The sequence below is a fragment of the Centruroides sculpturatus genome, unplaced genomic scaffold, assembly GCF_000671375.1.
Source record: "Centruroides sculpturatus isolate CEXI.00-Female unplaced genomic scaffold, Cexi_2.0 scaffold457, whole genome shotgun sequence".
Classification (NCBI taxonomy): domain Eukaryota; kingdom Metazoa; phylum Arthropoda; class Arachnida; order Scorpiones; family Buthidae; genus Centruroides; species Centruroides sculpturatus.
Genome location: NW_019385803.1, coordinates 115023 through 140367, shown reverse-complemented (window position 1 = coordinate 140367; position 25345 = coordinate 115023). Strand labels below are relative to the sequence as shown.

The following is a 25345-nucleotide window of genomic DNA, read 5'->3' as shown; positions in this document are numbered from 1 at the left end:
CTAAGAAACTCAGCAAGATGTGTTTTCTTCTGAAAAAGAGGAAGATGAAAAAGGATCAAAGCCAACATATGCTATTAAAGATCTTTTGAAGAAGTGGGAGGATGTCATAACAACGGTCTTAAAATGGCATCCAAACCAAGCTGAGGTTAATAGGCTTGGGGATCTCTACGACAACAATGCTATTAATTACTTCTGAAAAATCCTCAAGAAGAGAAAAAAGCAATCGACATTGGACAGATTCTTTAACCTCTACAAACAGAAAAAAACATGACTAATAAAAATGCAAGACTGTGTATATATATACTTTTATTATTACACATAAATAAATGTAGTAAGAAAGTATATATTTTTTTATTTTTTGGAGTCTCCAGAACGAATTAATCAAATTCCCATAAAAACCTATGGTAAATAGATAATTGGTTAACGAACAATTCGGATAACGAACAAGGTCTTGGAACATATTATGTTTGTTAACTGATCACCTGCTGTGTTCTTTTGGATGTTCGAGTTGCTACACTGCCATCTGATTTTTATTACCAAATTTTATTCAGTGATAGTTTTGCCATGCTAACTTTGTATAAATTATATAATTTCTTTGTTCATGTATCAAAATTAAAATAAATTTTTTAAACTCTCTTTGTAATAACACTCATTATATCAAATAAAAATTGGTTGATATATTTTATTTTCCTCAGTGTTATTCATCAATATTTTCCACATCAACAACAGCTGCCATAATCTGGTAATAGAAAACTTTGTATGCTTCAGAAACCAATTTCATCAGGAATATATCATTCACTTTATTTTTTGCAATCAGTAATGTCCTGAAGTACTTTTTCTCCAGTTGATATAGATGTGTGCTGGTGCTAGGACACATTATTCATAATTAAATACTTCAAAATTGCCTGAATAATGAGTTAGCACTAAGTCTCCAAGGGCTTCATATTCTCGGTTAACAAAAATCAAGTTCAAATTTATATTCTATTTAATTTAGTCCAACAAAACACTCTAAACAGAGAACTATTTATACAATTATAAGGAATTGTTTTTAAAATTTAAATTTAACCATATTCAAAATATGGATCAGTGACATTATTTATTTTGTTACTGCAATTGTAATAATACTTTTGTATACTTTATTATTTATTTATTTATGTTATTGCAATTGTATGTCACTGATCCATATTTGGAACATGGTTGAATTTAAATTTCTAAAACTATTCCTTTATACGTTTATTCCTGATGACGACTGCATAGATAGCTGAAAACGTTAGAAAATTAGAAATTTTTGGTGGAAAAGGCTGGAACTTTTTATTTTTACATTTATTCCAGTTAAGAAATTTTATTATTAAAGATAATTTGATAATCCATCCCCAATTTTAACAAAATGTGTTCGATTTTGTTTCTATTATCATTTGGAGTACAGGATTCCTAAAAATGTGGCAGTATTTTGAACAGTTTTTTTTCTATACTTAGTTACAAACTCAGACTATCAGTAATATAGATATAAACATAGATATAAGGGAGAATCAATAAATATGGTAACAAGGTCTCTTCTGTAGAGAGGAAGATAATTAACAGCATTTATCTTGAATCTGTTGCAATAACTGTCCTGACAGTTTCCTGAAAACCATGACAACTGTGTTTTGGGACCATATAAGTGTTATTCATGTGAAATTCCTCCCGAAGGTTCTGTTACTGCTGAGTGGTATTACCAAAGTACAGACAGACTGCACATGGCCACCTGCTGGAAGAAATCAGGGGCACTGTGAGAGGGTGTTCTCTTGCATGACAATGAAAAATTGCACACTGCCCAGCATACCCTCATTGACAAGATGCACTAGGAGGCTTTGGAACACCTACCCAATAGCCAGACTTGGCACCCAATTGAATATTGGGTGCCAGGTCTGGCAATTGGGAATAAGAAAGACTACATTGCCAGGTCAGCAATTGGGAATAAAGAAAGACTACATTGTGGTCACAACAAGGAATTTAGCAATTAGACTTAACGAGCACAAATATGACATTAAAAAAAGGGCACTGCGATACAGTTTTGTCCAGTCTGGCACAAGTAGAGGACTCTAAGGACTCTACAGTTAAATGGAATAAAGTGAGTATCCTCAAGAGTACATGTTCCCCATCGTTAGCAATGAATAAAGAAAATATTTAAATTTATAAAAGCAAATTAAAGGATGGTTGCATAAATGCCAGGAATGCAGATGGACTATTTTCTGCATGGAAATTCTGTATAAAAGAAAAATTTAAATATAAAATTCTTAGTCAGCATCTGCCCTTATATTTTGATGTACATAAAATACATACATTGTTTTACATAAAATAAAACATGATAAAAACAAAATATGATAAATAAAATAAAACAATAACAATATGAATAATAAATATTTATATTGTTATTATTTTATTTTATTTATCATATTTTAATTTTGTATTTTATTTATTTAATTGTTAATTTGTCTAATATTTTGTTTTAAATTTAAAGGTAAGAGTTTGGACACTTTATTAAAATATTCCATTTTTGAAAAGGCGTTCAAATTCAGTTACATTTGAAGATGACCTATTGTATTAGGTTAACAACATTTGTGTTTTGTTTATTAAACATTTCTCAGAAGCAGAAGGTGGTATTGATAATTCTTTAAGTATTTCAAAAAGCTGAGTTTGATTTTTGGTTAGTTAAAACTATTGTAATTGAACAAATTTTGACCCTCTGGGATTTTTTTATATTTCTAAACATTTTAAGATTCCCAGATTCTAAAAACATCAAAAAAAGGGGGCAAAATTCTGCATATATATGTTGGTCTGTATTTTGCTTTACATCTCAGGACCCATAAACAAAAAAGTTGAAATTTGGCAGGAATACTTCTGTATATATAGGGCATTGATGGTATTACATTTTGGAGATTACAAGTCAAGGATAAAATAGAAAGGGTATCTCAAGTGGAGTTAAATTTAATGAGAATTTTACTCATTATTGGAACTTAAAATTATTTTAAAAACTCACCCTTCCCCTAAAATAATGCTTTTACCTTTCATATTAGTATTATTATAAAAAATTATTTTTAATAAAATGTCATAACAGATGTGCCCCACACAATTTTAAATATGAGCAATACTTTTAGTGTTTTCACCTATAATAATCTATTTTTAAACTTAAATGTTTTCTTTTTTTAATAGAAAAATTTATTGTAATTCAACAAAATTACTCCTTTTAAACTGTTATTATCATTTAAATTTTATATTGTAGTGTAATTGTAATTATCAGGCTTTAGTCCTAAAGGAAATCTAATACAGTGGGTGTTCAGTTAACAAACAGTTCAGATAGTGAACAAATCAGATAATGAACACTTTCAAAAAAGATTTTTATGATCGGACAATGAACACATGTTTGGTTAACTAACACTTTACTGAACAAACATAAAAATAAGCAATGGAAAATAACAAAAACCGATTGATTTTCCCTTGTCAATTCAAAACCTTTTGGAGCGCGGGAGATGCCAACATTGACATCAACCTGATACCGATCGGACAGTATAATATTCCTCCGAATTTTGAAACTCTCCCTTGTAATTCCAGCTTTTTGTTTACCTTTCTGACAAATAATTTTTTACAGTATTCGTGAGACTGTCTGACGTGCACTTGTTAAGTTTTGCGTCGGGGTTTATTTACAAAAGGTAAAAGTTTAACTGTCTCATCAAATATTTGTTAACGTTTTAATACCAAATTTCGAATTTTATTCGGGCCTTGCATTTAAATAATTTTTTGTGGACTAGTTGATTTCTGTTCTCTGAATTTTTGTAAGTGCTTTTCTGAATTTTTTTTATTTAAAAAAGAAACTGATAATATGGAATCTAAAAAGAGGAGTGTCAAGAATTGTGCTCACTGTAGAAACCAAGCAAGAGATAATAGCCAAGGTAGAAAGTGGGCACAAGATGTCTAATATTGCTAGGCAGAATGGCTTGAACAGGTCTACAGTAGGCACAATCTTAGCTATGAAAGATATATCAGGAAGTCTCAAGCTGCTAATGGAGTAATGAAAATCACATCTGAGAAATAAAGAGCATTTTAGAGCTCATAATGAAAACTGATCTTATGACAGAAGAACTCCAAGAACTCTCAAATGAAGAATACCAAGAAACTCAGCGAGATGTGTTTTCTTTTGAAAAAGAGGAAGACAAAAGAGGGCCAATGTTGACATCTGCTACTAAAGATCTTTTGAAGAAGTGGTAGAATGTCAGAACAACAATCATCCAAGTGGCATCCAAACCAGAATAAGGTTAATGGGGTTGGCGATCTCTACAATTACAATACTATTAATTACTTCTGAAAAATCTTGATGAAAAGAGAAAAGCAATCGACATTAAACAGATTCTTTAACCCCCACAAGCAGAAAAAACATGACTAATAAAAATGCAAGACTAAATATATATGTATTTTTACTATTACATAGAAATAAACGTAGTAAAAAAATATATATTTTTTACTTTTTGGAGTCTCCAGAACAAATTAATCAAATTCCCATAAAAACCTATGGTAAACCGATAATCGGTTAACGAACAATTCAAATAACGAACAAAGTCTTGGAACGGATTACGTTCGTTAACCGATCACCCACTGTAATTTCCAGTTATATCCTTTAATCTTCTATTCGAGTGTCAGGAAAGATATGGAAGAGCCCTCGCCCGCCTTTTTTTCTTTTCTATTTTTGGCTGTTTCTGCCCTGTAGTTATTCTACCAAAATGTTTGACACATTCTAAGATAATAAACAACGCTTTTTGCCTGCGACTGTAAATTAGACAAAATTAGATAACCCAACAAATAGGGTATAACATTTTTTGCAGGGCTTATCACACCAAGGCCGACTGAAAGAAGGACCAGAACTTTTATAAAAAAGGGTGGTCTTTAATAATCACATATCAAATTTAGGTAAGTATGCATTTTGGGTACAAGGACCCCCTCATCAGCTTACAAACACATGGTAACACTGTAACAAATATGAAACCAATAACCTGTCAATACACCGGGATAACCCACGTATGCAGTACACTGCATTTACAATTTCTCAATGTAACACGTACACTAAACTAAATTATCAAGTATAAATCAGAATACAGTGACCATGTGGTATAACATATTAACTCCACCAGTAAATGTCTTAGTTTCTCCTACATTTTCCAAATTCTGGTAGATGGTTACACTATTAATAATAAATATTGTTAGGTATATTAAACCATAAACAAAAAAAGGGAAAATTAACATTGAACTTACTCTTATTAAACCAATTGGACACCAGATTTTAACAAAAAACAAAATACATCCGATCTATAAGCCATTGTGAAGTCAACTGCACTGACCATCTGCGTTTTACAAGGTGATGTGCCTATACTCTTACATCTGTTCAGCATCTGTTTCAAGGTTAAGTGAAAACAATGTCAATCCACCCCTCATGTAGCTTCAGTCCCGTATTGTTATTAATTCTGATGTCTTCCTGTATCCTTCTTTTTAGTTGATTGTTTTCTGTCATAATACACTTGATGCTATCTTTTAAAATTTCACACCCTTCAGTGTTGCAATGTTGTGCCTCTGATGATGATATCAAATTATTTTTGATGGCATATATATATATGTTCTTTAATTCTTGTCTTTAATTTTCTCCCAGTTTCCCCTACATATCTTTTTTTATGTGAGCAACTGCAATCCAATGAATAAACTACATTATTTTTTTCCAGATCATTATGTTCATTGTTACCATGTTTACTGATTAACAATTTTGCTATGGTGCTTGTGTGGTTTGGTACTAAAATAATATCTAGTTTTTTTAATTCATTTTTTAATTTTGCAAAAACACCAAAAACATATTCTATTTTTAGGTACACAGTCTTAACTTCTATTGGTTGTCTATTTAACGATATATTTTTCCTTTTGTCTTTACATGTTTCTAACCACTTAATCAATAATGTTCTAGGGTAATTATTTAGGTTACACATTCTTATTATATTTTGTACTTCCATTTCTTGATCGGTTTGCAAGGTCGTTCTTTCTTTAATTTTGTTGATATACATTTGAAAAGTGTTCTTTTTTATATATAAAGGTATATTAGATTTGAAGTCAATAACTTTACCGGTAGCACAGTCTTTAACATACTTTTTAAATAATAATTTACTATTTAATCTAACAATAGTAAGTTCTAAGTAATTCAGTCTATTATCTACTTCTTTTTCACAATGGAATTGAATATTTTTATTTATTAAATGTGACTCAGAAGAGAAATTCAAAGGCTAGTCTTCTATCTCCTCCGTCCTCTAATAGCCATGCACTTGCCCACAAAAAATAATTAAAAACGTCCACATATGTGTAATGAGTTGTCAGATCTCAAAAATTGACTGATGTCAGTCATTTTAATGTTAGACAATGGTTATTTATTCAATCACTGTATATTGAGGAGCTCCACTAAATTAAATTTTATCATTTGTTTATTTAAAACCACAGGTTAAACATATAAGTTTTAAACTTTGTTATGTACTAACTGTGAAAGTTCAAAAACTTTTCCATTTTAACAAAAGTTTTTTTTTCATTCATTCATTTATCTTTCTCCATTATAACATACAATTATATTGCTTGACTTTCAACATTTCAATTTTATTGCTTGACATTCATCTTAATAAAATTACTTAGAAATTTTCTAAATGGAAGAGATTGTAGGAAAAAAATGATTCAATTTTCAATCTCCATTTTTTATTAGTTATGATGGTTATTTACAATAAAGTTCAAAAGAGTCCAAATTAATTTTTTTAATTAAACATTTTTCAAGATGATTTACATCTCATTATCAGATTTGACTTTAAAAATGATGCTAATCATATGGAACTACCACCATTTGAACACAAAAGAATTTTTAAACACTAAGTACAAGATGATTCAGAAGGTCAATCAGATTCTCTACAGTGCATGATTTTGTCCAGAATGAAAAAGTAATACTAAAAAATCAAAGAAGCAGGATGTACAAATACCAAGGAAATTGAACATAATAAACTGTATCACATTGTATATTGGGAGTACATACAAACATCACTTTTTCAAACAGACTGAAAAAAATATGGAGACACATTTAAAAAGGAACTACAAATAGCTTTGACTAAAGTGCTATTAACAAAAAAAAATACAGTGGACAAATAATAAAAAGTAGAAATTGTAGTAATCTATTCAAAAATATTCCTTCATAAATTTCAATAAACGTAGTTATTGTCATTGGGTGCATTGCCCAGTAAAGTAGCTTTAATACAGCTGGATAAGTGAGTCATTTCAATCAATCAGCAAGATCATACTGTAGACGTTTTTGTTACAATTTATCAGTTACTTCAGTTATTTACTGTGACTTTTCATTTTTACTGTGACAATTTACAATCAATTATTCACACCAATTATCACTTATGCCTGTGGTTGTTGGGGATGGGCATCAAATAAGACCCATCCTAAACGTAAATTAACATCAGCTCAGAGGAAAGCTTTGATCCCTCTCACCAAAGCTTATAGAACTACCTCCAACTCTGCCCTACAAGTGTTAGCACGAAAGCCTCCTATAGAACTACATATTCAGTTCTACAGCCAACTCAGCTGTCTAAAATGGGGGAATAACATCCATCTAACCAGAGATACAATTTTAACTTCGGAGTTTGAATCTGAAACCCCCTTTAGCTTGTCACCAAGTCCGAGTATACCTCCTATAAACATTATTTACGATACAGATTATAATGGCATTTTAATATTTACTGATGGATCGAAAAATGGCAGTAACGTTGGCTGCTCGTTCGTTGTCTTACTGAATAATAATGAAATACATCATAGCACTTTTAGACTTGGTGTATATACAACAATTTTCCAGGCAGAGTTATTTGCCATTCTTATGGCCCTGACATGGGCAAACACTCAGTACCAATCAAGCGATATTACGATTATCAGTGACAGTGCTTCTTCCTTAGCCGTCATTAACAGTTCACAATTACATCCTTTGTCTATACGTATTAAGAATCTGATAATGACTTCCAGTAACAAATATAGCCTGATGTGGACTAAGGCACATCACGGTTTGGCCGGGAATAAAAGAGCTGACGCATTAGCTAAAGCGGCTGCCAATAATTCACAGCTAGAAATCTCTTATAACAAAGTCAGCTTGACCACTGTTAAAAGACTTTTGTGGAGAGAAGTCCTGGATATATGGCAAAACAAGTGGAACAGCAATAGGGAGAAAATAATCTATAAATTCTTTCCTAATATCAATGATATTTATAAATACCACTGGTTATCACAGTTTTTTACTGACCCATGGAAAATTTGCTACATACCTATCAAGATTTGCCAGTCATAATACAACTTTATGCACTCACTGCAACATTACAGATAGCAGTGACCATTATATTTTTGATTGTGCATGTTTGGAAAAGGAAAGACAAGAAATTAAAATGATTTTGTCTGAGCGTGGTGTTGCATGGCCATGCAAACACAATGAATTAATAAATAATTATGAAACATTTTTATACTTTAATAACTTAGTAAGAAGATACAGTAAAATCACCACGATCTGTACTAGATAAACTTATATTGGCTTGTTACATTTATCTGGCATTACATTGTTAATCCATGTGCGTACAGAGAGAGATTGCTCTGCCTTTTCATATAAACTTAATAATATAATAACTTAATTATGTGCAAGAATCTTTAATTTATTACTGCAATGACTGGTATAATAAGATGTGTTGCAATTGACACTTATACATTACAAGGACATCTTATCAATCTGTTTTATAGTATGTGACAATACTTTGACTGTTATAATGCCTGCTTGGAAGTATCCGCAGCCAACTAAATGTTACCTGAGTGTGTTGTGCTGCATCCCTGTCGAGGTTCTTTTGCCCGTACCGGACACTATATAAGGACACTTATCAGGTGCTCTGCTGTCAATGTTGGAATCAACTCTTGACATGCCCAGCAGGGATCTACCTAATAGACCTCAACAGACCACAGCGCTGCAACTCTTCAGTACATAACCACCAGCATTATTTTTGTTTCTATTAATTATTTTTTTTTTTGTTTGCCCTCGTAATACTACGTAAACCATTATAATTGTCGGTTGTCTACTTTATTTTATTTTATTTTTCTTTGCTCAACATAAACAGTATATTTGTATATGTGTACTTATGTCAATAATTGTAAAATATGACTAACTGTCCGACTATTGTATTGTTATTACTACATTTATATATTTTTTATAAATAATTGTAAGCAGATTATGCTACTGCGGAATCTGCAATGTAACCTATGTTACGAAATAAAAAGATTTGTGTGTGTGACTTTTCATTACTTTGGAGGTAATGGATGGCTGCCGTCGGTTAGTCGAAACCTGGCCGTCTTTCTCCATCCATTTCCATCTCACAAAGACTGTCTTTATCAAAAGGCGGTAAACGTGAATTAGTTAAGTTCACGACCATGTTTTAAACTAAAACAACATTTATTTACAACAATCTTACGAGTATACTTGACAGAGAGCTACACATGCTCATGGCAGCAATCACCTGACAAGAAAAAGCAACAATACCCAGAATTCCATCTGGGAAAAACCCTTGTCCCCGTTTTTCAATCCGGGATTCACGGGAAACTCCTAGAGGAGTGGCACCATCTCACCAGTCCGTGATTTGTCACCACAACTTTAATAGCATTTTCATCTATGTTTTATCAAGAAATTATATACCAGGTACTTACAGTTTTACAGATAAAGATGATAAAACATCTTTGTATGTATGTATGTATGTATGTATGTATGTATGTATGTATGTATGTATGTATGTATGTATGTAGACACAGTTGTTATATATTTATGACAGCAAATAACATCATTCTCCATAGAAATTACCATATAATCTGTTCTTTAGATTTTTTTTTATTTTACTTTTTTATAATTTTAAAATATTATTTTTTATTACGTATTGTAAGGTATCAGGAAATCTAACTTACAAAATAAATCAAAATTAAAATCTCACCACAAGTAAAGCATATAATATAACTCCACAACTCCATACATCAGCTCGTCGACCATCATATTTTTCTCCCTGAAATAATGTAATTTTATAAACATAAATATATTTGAAAAATTAAAATCTATATTGCAACATAAAATTTATTATTAAAGTATAAAAACTGGCATCCTGTGAAGTGTCAGCAGAGACAATTACTTATTACACATTTCTATGTGATTAATATTAAAAAATTCTCGCAGACAGTAATCTTTAAATTTTATGAATCAAATAGTTTAAAATTTATACCTCCAACTATCTCAAACTGTCATATTTTGAATAAGAAATATTCCAGTATTTTATCAACACTAGATATTCTTTATTTTATTAACACTTTCAATTTTGAAACAGCAATATTTCAACAATTAACATAGAAGTGTAAGTTACAGCATAAAGTACTGAAATAATAAAATTATATATTTTAAATGACAGAATTTTAATTTTAACAGACACACTGAAAATTAAAATTTAAATAATTCAATTAAATAAACTTAAAAATAATTTTATTTTTAAAATTTTAATTCATTACAAATTAATTTTTAAAAACTTATTTTAAGATTAATAAGCACTATCTGGCATGCAAGAATTTTTATATCATATTCTTTTTATTTCCAGATTAAACTCAGAAAGGTATATTCAGATATTTTTAAATCAGCTTCTTGGTTGTCTCATATCTGTAAACATAAATTTCAATATATTTTGCAACAGAACTTCTAAATTCTTTCCATCTTTGTTTAATCCTAAATATAATTCAATAAATTTGGCATGATTACTGTCATGTTTGCAATGTAATAAACATGGATAAATATATAACTTTTTCTATTTGTATTATTTTTGTTATGAATAAAATAAATATTGCTTTAACAGAAAATACATAAAATAAACTTTTTTAGTTTTAAATAATATACAACAGAATATAAACTTCATTTAAAAATGAAGAACAATAAAATCAGTTTCTTAAACCTCAATATAAGAAATCACAGTACGATCTTATTTTATGTAGAAATGTTATAAAAATCTGTGTTTTTGCAGATGATGACTGGTGTGAGATAAGCAGGAGGCCACTGGGTCTATCCCTAATGACCACTTACTCTGCATGGGCTGGTAAAGCCCTACCTCTGTGTCATCGAATGGCTAAAGGAGGGCAAACTCAAGTGGGGAAGGTCATGAGCAAGTCAACAGGTGTTCTTTGATAGACAGGAGACAGTTTAACAATTAAACAAAGCATTTACTAAGATCTAAGGTTAACATACAGGAGGTTAGATGCGATTAAATACTAAATACAGTATATACAAAACAACAGCTCTTAGCTAAGCCTATTCCCATTGTGGAGGAGAATTCACAAATCGCTAACAAAAATATCTCTATGAGGAAACAATTGGTATGTGTTGAAAATTTTGTAGGAATCGTAGTCCTTGTCAATATGGTGAACTGTATGGAAGCCCAAAGCTGTGATCTGTCTTCAACCGGTGTCTAGTCCTCTCATTGGATCAGGTCCATTGTATGGAGGTCCAGGAGACGGACTGCACACAGTTACCAAGTATACCTTCCAGTTTGATTGCTCTGAACTTCTGGGGCTCAAGTTTTTATTCACTTGTCATGGAAAAGAGGTCATGTGATCGCTCATGTTGACAATGACAGTGCATTTTCTGACACCTATGTGTCAACTTTCCCATCTGATTGCTGACAATTAGAGTGACATCCGATCCAAAACTGTTTGATAGTTTTTCTATCAGCGGATGTTTACATAGAATTATTTTATTAAAATGGGTTAAAACAACTCCCAAAACTCGTGGATCTCACACTGTCCTGCACTTTCTTTAAAATCATTCATCCCAATTGGACAGCATGATTTTAATTTTGAGGTTACTCTCTCTCTGTAACAATTTTCAAACTGACATGTGTAATTTGATATCAGTTTCCAGATTGTGCATGCTTTTGTTTATGCTAAGATTTACAATTGTTTCCGAAAATTTAGGGTAGTTTTCCCCAACAAAAATTTCTACGTTACAAGTTCAACCTTTGACAGATAACATGTTCTCTCAGCACCAAAGATGCAATTCACAATTGGAATGATTTGCTGAGATCTTTGACCCACTGCCACAGTTTCTTGTTGATGACTCAACGTTTGTTGACTGTTGATAGTTGGAAGCAGAGAACGGTTCAAAGTGCAATGTTGAAGTTCTTGATGATCGAATGTTGACCTTGTCATGACGTCGGTCATATCTTGAGGGGACTGTCTCCTGCTGAATAGTCCTTGCTGACTTCGAGACTTGCTGTTGACACAGTTCATTCACAAAAAGGTTGAAATTGCAGAGATGAGAGGTTTGAGCATTACAAATTTTGTGCAACTAAATTCTCTCTCTGTCTGTTCTACTTCTATAATTATAATTTCCTAAGTCTATCTAAAACACGCAACTTGACTTGTGCTATCTATCAGCGGAGAGCTTTCTTTCCTCTAATTGCGCTAGTTTAATTCATGGCAATGTAGTCGTTGAATGAATCGGAAGAGGGATGTGACTTGGTCGTAACATCGGGGATATGTCTAAGGTAGATACTGTTCTTGTAGTGTCGGTTCTGAAGGGTAGCCTTGACTCCTTTAATACGGAAATGATAAACAACAGGGCTCGAATCCATTCTACAGGGTTGTTCAAGCTGGTTTGACGCTGACTCGAAGTTGGTTCCACTTCTGCTTGAGCTACTTCCATTGTGTCTTCGGGTTCGACGTTCTTTTCTATCTTGTTTGATTCTAAACTAGATTCCGCTCTCCCCTTTCCATATTAATTCGCCAAATTCCAGTCTTTGTATAAGGTTCTGGGTCACTTGGATTGTCCTTTGTATGGGGTGTTGAATGAACAATTCGGATCACCCAAGGCTCGTGGCTTGGTTTTATTTCAACCTGGGCTTGAGGTTGTTGACCTTCCTTTCAAATTCGCATGGTTGTGGGAGGTGACGCTTGACGCATGAAGCGGAGCACATTCAACCCTTCCACTATGTTCTTGGATTTCTGTTTCCTTCTTCGTTGAGAGCATGGTGGGCACGGTGAACAAAATGGACAACCTTGCCAGCAAGTCAGGCAAGATCAACCATCCTCCCTTTACATTGATGGCTAAATGTTCCTGCTCAAGAAGGTCTTTAACAATAATGCCTTTGCAGGGTGCTGTAACCTCAGATCAGACGATCTTGCATGACATGGGAAATTTGTGTCCCCTCAATTTCAAAGTAGGAACTGCCATGCCGATTGTTTGAATTGTTTCTCTGTTTAAACCTTTTATCTTCTTTCGGGGTCCGAATTTGACCGGTGCTTTACCTTTGATCTGGTTAGCTACTTCATTTGACAACAATGTGTTGTGGGCCTCTGGATCAACAGTAACCTTGATCGGTAAATTATTGAGGTAGCACAGCACTATTGGACTATGCTTCAGTCGTGCTTTTGTTTGAATGGTTTGAATTACTCCTTTCCAGTGATCCTCATCTTGATATTCCTCATTGTCTGAGGCAATATCTGATTGGCAGATTTGTTGGATTCGCTCGCTCAATCTGAGTTTCCAATGTAGGGGTACGGTTGAGTGCTGCTTTATCTGCCATCCTGCTGATTGCGGTCTTCTGTTTTATGAGAACCGTTCTCCCCTGGAATTTCTCGATTCTCTGTTTGAGGGCTTCAATCTCGGCGTTCAAATTCTGTATATGGTCTCTCAAGCAGGCGTTTTGTTCTTTTTGTCTGTCGTTGGAGGATTTCCACATCTTTGAACCATCCTCATGAATTTTTATAATGCTTCCTCAGGAAGTGCAGTGAGAGACTCGATAGTCTCCTCACTACTTTAAGAGTGGTGTCGAAGGTCACCAGCTCTCGACATTACCCTCTGTCTGATTTTAAGATCTATGCCATTCAGAAACTGAGCTTTCAAGCATTCATCTAACTCTTTGGCTTGTATGTGTTAAAACAAATGGTTAAAAAGAAAAATTTCTACGATTTATGTTGGCATCAACATGCTAAAATGGATGACGCAAGAGAGAGAGGGTTGTCAAATTAAATATCATAGAACATCTTCCAAACTTCTGTGGGGTTCGGAGACGTAAAGGTTTATTACACACTTTTTAGGTAGAGTCCTGCCACCAGGTGTGTTTTATCAGACACACCGCCATTTGAGATGAAATGGATGATTAAGGCATGAGGGTAAGAGCCACTCTGAAGTCCAGGAATGAGCCTCTCAGGAGGAAGAATGCAGAGTCAAATATAACCAATTTAAGGACATTTATTAACATAAACAAAAGTTTAGAACAGAATTATTAAACCCGATTCTGGAAATTTGTCTATTTTTATCTATACAACGAGGGGGTGCCTAACGGGGGGTATTGACAATGTGCCATTTGTTGTTGAAACTGATGCTTCTAATTTGGCTATCAGTGCTACATTGTCTCAGGAAGGTAGGTCAGTAGCTTTCTTCTCACAGTCCCAGAATGAAAGTTTGAAAATACATTCTAACATAGAGAAGGAAGCATACACTATAATTGAAGAATTAAAGAAATGGAGGCATTTCTTAATTGGCTATCACTTTACACTAATTACTGACCAACATTCTGTAGTTTTTATGTTTTATTCTAAATCTCAGTGGCATGCTGTGACATTTGATGATAGGGAAGCTGTGTTTCTATAACAAGCCGACTTCCAGGGGCAATCAGTTAATTCTTTCTTTAAATGTATTTTTAATAGATTATTTATCTGATGTACTTAATATATAAACAAGTTCAATATAATTACCTCTGTTATTAGATCCAATATATTCCATATGACCTCTAAATGCCAATTTTTGCTTTGATAAAAACATATAACATCTATTTATTTAGATATAATATATCTATTAACCGTAACTATCTCGTTATAATTTTCAATATTTATTTTATATTATTTACTAATGTTAAATTCTATTCCGCTTCGATTTCCAAATTGCTTCAAATACGAAAGAATCGACGATTTTTCGTGTCTTTTGCCAGCTAAATTGTCAAAGCCATTCTTATTCCACACACTAATTTCATTTGAAAATAGTAGGCAAGCCAACAAAACAATTTTTGCATTTTTATGCATTTACAGAGCCATTTTATCGTGAAAATGTCGAACAAATTTTTTTATTGAAGCGTTTATATTTAACTTAGGCATTGGCCTTTCTCTTTTAATAATGTTTTCTTTTTCATTATATGATCTCGAGCCAAAACTTTTTTAAAATAAATTTTCAATATCGCAATTACATTCCGAATCGCTAGCCACGATATAAGGGCTAAAATTAAAAATAAAATTATAAAAACTTACTTGGTGAAATAAAATGTGTGGTGGATATACATACCTGGTACAAAACATTCTTCAATTGTATGAATATACTTTTAAAGAAAATTATAATTAAATATAGCTTTGTAATGAAATGTACATAAAAATAACATAAAATATTCTTTACTCTTTAAATCTTAACCACTTAGTCAAATAGTTCCCTACGAGTGGAATCAGAGACGATCCTGCTAGGTGTGCGGTGTGTACATGCACGCGGGCTGCCAAATCCAGAAGGTGCCAATACCGGTCAATTTCAAATGCCTCTTTTGTCGCATCACTAATATACCTCAAAAGACGCGACAGGGTTCTTGTAAATTTTAAACGTTTCTCACCATAGCTGTAAAAGTCTAAATATGTTAAACTTAATAGATTGTCTGTCGTTTGTTTTCTAACTAATTCGTTTTAGTACCAGGTGTTGTCCACGAAAATTTCCAAAATTTACAACTTTTTGGTCACTCTCAGTGAACTGGAAAAATGTCTGTCTTTATTACATCTAATATTTCGAAGAAATCAGTCACACTGTACTCGGCTAGAGATTGATTCAGTTAGGCTTTTAAGTAAAATTTTGCCTCTTTCATCAGGGTTTTGTTTACGTCCCCAGTTCCCTAATCGCTTAATTATTTAACTACTTCTTAAGTAGAAATAAGTCGAAACTGATTACCTTGTACTCGAATATTTGTAGTCTCAGGAAAAAAGTGGAAAGACAAATTTTTATGACAAACGTATACATAAATTGTAAATTTAAGGAAAATAAATTCTAGAGCATTTTCTGTACCTCGTGCATATCTCTCATTCATTAAATTTAGTTGTAAATTATGCTGTCAAAGTAACAGTTAATTTTTTAACATTATACGTTTTTTTCTACATCTCCTTAGAGATGGGATATACGAAATCGTAATATCACTGGTTTGACATTGAAATCCGCGAGTAATATAAAATCGGAGAGCGGAATAAATATATCAAATATTTTAACAAATTTTTTAAACTCCTGTCAACTATACAGAAAACTATCATAAAAACATACAGGTAAATTCTTATCAGTTGGGTTAAGTTATAAATCTACTCGTGATTCACATAATCGGGTGAGGGCAGCCAAATATCTAGCAGGCAGGCGGCTAACAGCCTGAAACCGGTCCTGGATAGAATTGGATGCATTGTACATGTAGCAGCCACCAGAGGTCCTAGGCCTCCACCAGCTAAACCAGGTGAGGTTGGTGCTCTGTAAAGCGCATGCGCGAATCTGGCTTTTTGGATGCTGACAATACAGCGTTTCCACTCCGTTATTCTGCCACTAATATTCGAATATACAATAGCAATCTTATCTTTTTTTCCACATGTAGTATAGAAATTTGTAATAAGATACATAATGTGGTTATAATAAAATATTGTACGATTATTTTCATATAATTAAAATTAATATGTATTTATTTTTTAGAAAATACAAGGAAAGCGGCGCATCCACCGCTTCTAATGACGGCATGCCACTGCTAAATCTAATAATAAAATCATGAATGGCAAAATTTTAAGATGGAGATTAGAATTATCATGCTACAAATTTGATATTGTATACTGCCCAGGTAGTCAAAACACTATGGTCAATACCCTCTAAAGAATTTATTGTGCAGTCTCAGATTTAGATGGTCTCTTTACTCCCCATAACTCTTTTTGTCATCCAGGAATAACCATTTCTATCATTGGGTGCATAGTAGGAACCTTCTGCCCTTCTCATTAGAAGACAAAGAAGCTAACAGCATCTTAACCCATCTATGTAGAAATAAAATCAAAATTTCTTAGGTCTTCAAATAATCTCATTAAAGCTATGGCTCCTATTGAGCAATTAGATATTGTATTTAAGGTCATCTTCCTTCTAAGTCAAAGAATTGCTACCTCCTCACAATAGTAGACAAATATTCAAGGTTTCCATTTGCTTTCCCTTGCACTGATATCAGCAGTGGTCCTGTTATTAAGTGTTTTCATCAGATGTTTTCAATCTTTGGAGTCCTTCATATATACATGTTGATAGAGGAGCAGCTTTCTTATCTCTTGAACTTTGTTCTGTGAGATATGAAGGAGATTTTTGTTAACCCACTAAGGCAAACACCTGACAAAGTAAACACACCATAGTCATAACAAGGAAACAATTTTTTTTTACATGTGGTATAATGGTTACAGATTAATCAAGAATTCCAACTCTAGGACAATAGTCCAGCAGTAACAATGAACCCAAACATCAGTGGAAATATTACACCACTATAATGGCCACGACACATTGGAATGAGATGACAGTAATCAATTCACAAACCAGCAAAATAATTACAAAAAAAAATATTTCTTAAAACTAACCTTAAATACTAAACTTACTCTAATGAAACAAGAAAATGATAGGGGGTGAGAAGTAGCAAAAATAGCAGATAGGACAGAATAAAGAAATCTGGGTCTTACAGATGTCTTTTGTCATGAGGAGCCACATGGAATTCCTTACACCAAATTCACAGTTCCATCTTCTCTTTGGTGCTCAAGAGCTTGCAGTCCTATCATATTCAAAAGTCACTCATTCTAAACTCTGACCTGATTGAACTGGCTGCCGACTCCAGCATGCTTACTTCAATCCAGAAATTCCAAGGTTCCTGCTTGAAGTGATCGATTCACCTGACTTCTCGGGCACTGGACAAAATCACCTTGTTGCCGTCTTGTCATCCTCACTCTTCAAGCACCAGCTCAAAAGTAACTTTCTCCCCATGTGTGCTCTCAGGTTGATCCTGGTATTTGTATAAGAATTATGTTTTGTAATAAGTATTCTGTAATAAGTCATCCCACACCACAGGACAATCATGGCATCTGGATCTCTTGGGCAGTTGAAGATGCAAAATCCACTGTAGTATCAACATACAGGATAGACTGAGATGCAACCCAAAGAACCATTATAACAAGAAACTACAGTGGATTCTGCGATTTCAACTGCCCAAGAGATCCAGATGCCATGACTGTCTATTTGTGGTGTGAGATTACTTATGAATACCAGGATTTGTCAGCGAAGTCCTGAGGTTTGGACCAAAGAGTTCGCTCCTCCACCTTCCATAAATGATGCCGTGAAATCTTACATCCCAGATTTGGAGATCCCATTAAAGGGTCTTTCTCTTAGGCAAAAGGAATATTATAGATGGATGGCATCAATCAAAGTTAAAAAGACTAGAGAAATGGCAGAAGTTCAGGAGCTTAGAGAAAAGATAAGGCGCATGAGTAGATGGATTTGACTGAACAGAGTTACATTGGTCAGAGCAGACAAGGCCAAAGTTTTAGTTCTTACGTAACGCAAGACATATGAGAGGCACCTACAAGAATACTTCAACATGACCCAATGTACAGAGGTGGAAGTGGGCTGGATAGATAAGTTGCATTCTAGGGTTAAATGTTTTGCCAACATGAAGCTGGCCAGGAAATTAGATATGAGAGGCATTATCATGGATACTCCTGATGTCCCTAAATTATTTGCCTTCACCAAGACACACAAGCAAGGACAACAACTACGTTCAGTTGTTGACAAGGCTAGAGCTCCTACAATAAGTTAGAGAAAGCCACACATAACCTGCTTACTCCTCACTTGGATGGATATCAATTTGCCATCTCCAGCCCAGTCAAACTATTAGAACAGCTCAAAGGGATCACCTCTCCCGTGTATGTTACAGTGTTAGACTTCCAATCCTTGTACCCATCCATAGAGCTACTTCATTGTTTTTGTGCTCTCGGGGACTTCCTGTTTGCAAGAGTGAATGATAGAACTATGCTCCAACACATACTCGAATTGGCCCACTTGTGTGTTACAGTTCTATATTTCAATTTAATGGGATTGTGTATACACAGAGTAGAGGAGTCCCCATGGGCAGTCTGGTTTCTGGGGACCTCTGAGAATTAGTCGTCAGACAATTGGAAAGCAGGACCTTCCCCCACTTTCTCCACAACATTTTCCTGTGTGATAGTTCGTTATGAGAGACGTATACAATTCCGCAAACGGAAAGTTACAAACAAAAGAAAGATACAAAATTCAATTATCACACAGTATTCTTTATTCTCTCCGAACTGGTTCTTTTCACTTCTTTTTCATAGGAATCCCAACTTTACAAACTTTATGCCTTTCTTTTATACATAGAGAAAAAGGAACAGGCTTGTCCTTCACTATCACCAGAGTTCGTACACGTGACAATTGTCAAAATAACAAACAAAAAAAAAAAAAAAAACTACTTATATAACTAACTTATATCTATCTTATAACTAATGAAAAAATAAGAGTACAGGACAGAGGAATAGGGAAACAAAATGTAGGGAGAATAAAAATACCCGGGATTTCTTTTTGTACGTATATATACTTTCGAATTATGGCGCCAACTTGATATCTTCTGCTCTAAGGTCTGTTCGGTTCTTCTCGATATCGAAGAATTCTGCTCTTTTCTTGGACTATTCGTTGTCCTTATGGCACCTCTCTTTTCGAAATCGTCTCTTTTCTTTCTTGCCAGTGTTTAACCTTAACTTCAGGTCACGAGCACTTGCTTTTTCGTCCTCTTCTCTTCGAGATCTTTTTCAAAAGTCCTTCATTTTCTGTCCGGTTTTTCCCAGGGCCCCACTTTCTCTTTTGTTCTTATTTTCATGGAATAGGTAATCCTACCCCAAGGACAAAAAGGGGTAGATAAGGTCTTAGAAGAGACAAAGAAACAGGAAGGAAGGCTAGGATTAATTCAAAATAAAACATACAAAATATACAATATCATGGCCGACAGCCACACCTGTACAAAAGATACATAAACGACATAATTATTTTCTGGAAGACAACACCAAATCTAATGCAGTTTGTCAACGTGACGAACAATCCGTACAAGCTATTTCTTGAGGTGAAACAATACAGCCCCACCAATGTCCACTTCTTGGACATAGACATCGCAATTAAAGGGTCGGACATATCCATGTCTGTTTATTGTAAACAGTGTGCTATCACCACTTATATTCCAATTGGATCATTTGATCCTTTTCCATACAAGATAGCAGTATTCAGAGCCTTGGTTAGAAAAGCCTTCACACATTCTTCTGCTCCACAGGCACTAGTACAGAAATTAAGACTTATAGATGAGATAGCCAGAGCGCATGTTTACAACAACCTTGTACAAAAATTATGTGAGTGCCATGGACATACACAAGAAGCATCCATTAGTTCCATGGAAATACCGAGAGATAAACAGGAAGAGGATAAGGAGAGAATCCCCATCACTTTTAACTCCCATTTAAAATCATTGTACACACAATTGTCAAGAGACATCGGGTCAGTATTGCCTACAGGAGATGCCCATCCATTTTCAATATACTGCACAATGGAAAAGACCCTCCTAACCCTGACAGCCTAACTGGGCATTTATAATGTCCCTATCATCCCTATCAGAGACAACAGGTGTGATAGGGAAATGGTGTATGCTGGCTCCACTAAATGTTCAATGGGGATCAGATTACGGGAACATAAATCTGACATACAGCATAGGAGTACGATTGCTCTCTCCACTTATGCGACAGACCTGGATATTACGACAGACTTCTCTGAAGCTAGAATTATCCTTACCACCCCACACCCAGAACACCTCAAATGGTTAGAGACCATTGAAATTTTTAAAAAGCCTGCAGTAGAACCATATGCGTTAATTCTGAGGAGGATATATGTCTGTTGATGGCATGGCAGACTATATTTGACAAAGGCATTTAATTTTCAATTGTATTTTGAGCCAAACACATGCACAGTAATTTGCTGCGTTCCAACAACTTTATGTTCGACCTCTTTTTAAACATCTTACAGAGAACACATGCACATACCATATTCGATATCCATACCATTTGATTTATTTTCAGATGTCAACGGCCAGCCTATTTGAATTAAGATTGGCCTGAAGAAGTGCCCAGAAGGGATAACAAAAGCGTTCGTCACTTAAACTTTATTCACACCAGTTAATTGGTTGATGAGTCATAAGTTTTATAAAGTTGCAAGTAGGCACATGCCTATAGCCTGTAAGAGGTAAAATGCAAAAGGAAAACATATGTGTGATAACCAATTAAAACAAATTTAATTTCGCGATAGAAATAAATATTTACAAGTTCTTTACAGATTCTCGCTCTTTTTACAATTCCAATTATCTTCTGTGTTTGCACTAGATACTAACAGTGATCCAGGTAGTTAAATCCTGTCACAACTACCAACCTGACAATAGTACTTATCTAACAGTCACACGCAAGTCTTAATCTTTAGATTAAGACTTGCGTGATTGAAGGGGAAGAAAAAAGAGTTGATAGGATAGTGGGGTACCAATTTCTTGGCAAATAATTCTCTGTAGTTTCTCATTTCGACTTCCATGTCTTGTAGGTTCCCTTCTCTCATGAATTGGCTTTTCCAAGGGCTCACCTCAAGGTCTATCTGATTCAGTTCTAAATCTTTCTCTCAGGCCCTCTCAAGGCCCTCTGAGAGGGCCTGTTCTTCTACAGCACTCTACAATTTCCCACTCACAAGCCTTGCTGTTATACATCCATCTCCTCTCATGTCCAATTAAAAATGTCCACCCGAATTCAGATTTTCCCTCCAGCCTTTCGTAACCTATTGGTACCTCCTGGTGGGAAAGAGGTGAGTCAGAATTCTCGGAAGTTCAAAAACAATAGAACAAAGGAAAATGGAAAGAAGAATAAGTTTTAAGAAGTAGAATTATAAACTAAAGTTAAAATTATACAAAATAAGATGGCGTACAGTCATAAGCCAATAGCCTGTCATGCTGAATCAGGTGATATCAAAACAGCATGAAAGATAATTCTTGAAACGATGAAAAATTAAGAAAAGATGGCTATTCTGACTAGTTATCTGAGGGTGCTTACTCTGAGTTTAAACTGGCACTAACATAACTCAAGCAATCCACAAGATATATAGAACATTTGTGCCTGAAGTGAGTGAAGCATGGCTTAAAAGTGGTTCAGAAAATTTACATCAAGTGTTGAGGCTCTTGAATATGTCTCTCATGAGGGAAGACCAAGCATTATTGATGAGGATGAACTGAAGGCACCCATCAAGTTGAATTCAAGACAAATGTGCCAGGAACTTGCAAAAAAGGTTCAATTTGAGTGATGAAATTATTCATTTGCATTTGCATCAACTAGGAAAAGCCTGGAAGCTGAGCAAATAGGTTCCATTTGAACTGAGTGCCAATAACAAGCTCCAAAGGCTTATGATCTGTTTGCCACTGCTTTCACAACACAATGAGCCATTTTTTGACTGGTTGTTGATGTGTGATAAAAATGAGTTATACATGACAACACCAAACATTCCCAACATTGATTATCATGCAGTGAATCTCTACTACATAAATCAAAGCTCAATATCCATCAAAAGAAAACTTTGTTGTGTGTTTGGTAGACTACAGCTGGAATTCTTCATTATGAGCTTCTTCCTCTGGCAAAACAATCATTATGAACCAACACAACTGCAATGAGTTCAAGATGCACTGTGTCAAAAACACTTGTTAATTGTAAAGGCATTATGTTCCTTTCAGAACAATGTGTGACTACACACAGCACAAGTGACCTGCGATAAGGTCCATAGCCCTGGTTGGGAAATTCTATCTCATCAGACATATCACCATTAAATTATCACCTTTTTTGGCACTGGACAATCATATGCACAACTGACAGTTTTAAAACAGCAGTACTGGAAATGGAGCTGAAAAATTTCTGTGATCTAAAGATTGTAAATACCACTCTGAAAAAATCCCAAACTTTAATCTTGTTGAGAAAAAATTGTAGCTTGTGATGATGCTTACTTTACTAAATAAAATATTTTCATTCACTTTTTAACGTTTTAATTTTAACCTCAAAAACTGCACAACCTTTTTTGATTACCTGATAATTTACATTATTCCTTATGGAAAAAATGTGTTCTATACTTGAACAGACTTCTGGCACAAAGTAAGCTTGAGAACCAAGATACCACTGTATAATAATTTTTATTTTAAAACAATATATTTAAACTACATTTAATGAGAAAGGAAAAAAGTTAGAGAAAAATTGTATTTTATATGCAAGACAAAAAAAAATTGACATTTTAATAATTTTTATAAATTAACACATCTACTATAATATCAATAACCAATGTGATTTAAAGGATTAAAAATGTGATTTTAATTGTATTAAAGAAATACACTGATTAAAGAATAAGATTCATATTATTTTGCAAATTTTTAAACCAGTTTCCACTGTATGTAACTCTTTATAGATTCTCTGCCGACACTGGCTTACCTTTTTCCACACTGTTAAATGTCAGGTGCTAATGATATACAGGTGTAATCAAGGTAGTTGCACAGAAATTAAACTGTTCTAAGAAGAAATTATATTTTAAAAACATTCTTTACTGACTGAAATAAATTTATGCTTATATGAAAATCATGTGAAAAAATAAAATATAAAAAAAAAAACAAGAAAAAATAAAAAGAATTTTTAATACAAGTTAGCTATTAAATTTAAAAAAAATTTAAATAAAATTTATAAAAAGCCTGCTTGTATAAAGGTAAGACTAAAAAGAAATAGATACCCGAATAACTTCTGGACATGCATAATGGGGAGAACCGCAAGATGTTTCAAGCATTGAACCTTCCATTTGGAGAGAAGCCATACCAAAATCTGCTATACGAATATTATTCTTTTCATCAAGTAGAAGATTTTCTGGTTTCAAATCCCTATGACTGGTAAATAAAAAAAAAAGGATTATTATTTAAACATAAAATTCTACATTTATTGTAATCATATATCATAACATGCTAATTAATTTTTCTAAAAAGCAATTTATTTACATAACTATTTATTTTCTTAAGGCTACTATTGTGTCAGATGCTTATTTATTACATTGTTGACTTCGACATAACAGATTATCAGACCATTGGTTCCACCTATTAAAGTAAACTGTCTCTTGTATCTGAAGATGTCATGAACAACTATAAAACTTTATATGAGATATAATAATAGACTACATTGTGGTAAGTGCAAAGGAAACAAACACTATACTTCAATAAAAGTTTTCAACATGCTGCCTAGCAGACATTAAGAGTTTCACATGTTAAGAATTAAAGTCTGATATTCTCAAATATTGTAGAATATTTCTACTCCATCAAAAGCTTTGGAATAAGAAAACTTGTTCTGTTGATTCCAAGTCATAAGCATTTATTAGGAAACTTGTAAATTGATTTACATCAATTAACTAATATTAGGATATTTGCAAGTATTAGACATTTACCAGTATTCATTATTTAATTTCTAATACATGTTTTTTAATGTAATCTAAAAAACTACAGTGGAACCTCGGTATACGTCTGCTTTAGAATACGTCCAATTCGAAATACGTTCTGTTTGGACGAAACAAATTTTGCTCGGTATACGATTTTTGTTCGGTATAAGACTTAATTCAATTATACGTGCCATGTATGAACAAGTAGCACTATCGGTATACTACACTAGACTAGACGTTCGCGGTGCTATGGTTTATAACTGTTAAATTTTTTTTGATTTTTAATTTGTAAGTAACATTTTATTATTTTTATTAATCATGAATTGCAAAAGGGCAACAGAAAAATAAAAAAATGACTAGAATCACAATGGAACTGAAAAAAGAGATTGTTGAGAAATATGAAGGTGGCACGCGTGTTTGAGATTTAATGAGATTTAACTGTTGCATTCCGTATTCCGAGAACGACGATATCAACAATCATGAAAAATAAATTTGCTAACGTTGCGAAAGGGGTTAAATCAATTTCTAAACAGAGATCGAAGACATTAGATCATGTCAAGAAATTGCTTTTGCTTTGGATAACTGAAAAACAGTGTGCCGGCGACAGCGTATCGGAAGAAATTATTTGCGAGAAAGTTAAAAGGATACATGCTG

The 25345-nt window shown here is 33.6% G+C and overlaps 1 protein-coding gene across 7 annotated transcripts in view; it reads right to left on the bottom strand.

Moving 5' to 3' along the window:
• LOC111642225 (serine/threonine-protein kinase BRSK2-like) overlaps positions 1 to 25345 on the bottom strand; it is a 159449-nt gene that overhangs the window by 77460 nt on the left and 56644 nt on the right. For all 7 annotated transcript variants that reach the window (XM_023388531.1, XM_023388532.1, XM_023388536.1 and 4 more), the window contains exons 5-6: positions 24002 to 24152; positions 10050 to 10118 (exon numbers count right to left, since the gene is read on the bottom strand). In XM_023388531.1, the coding sequence (XP_023244299.1) occupies positions 10050 to 10118; positions 24002 to 24152 (220 nt within the window). The remainder of the gene's footprint in view (positions 1 to 10049; positions 10119 to 24001; positions 24153 to 25345) is intronic.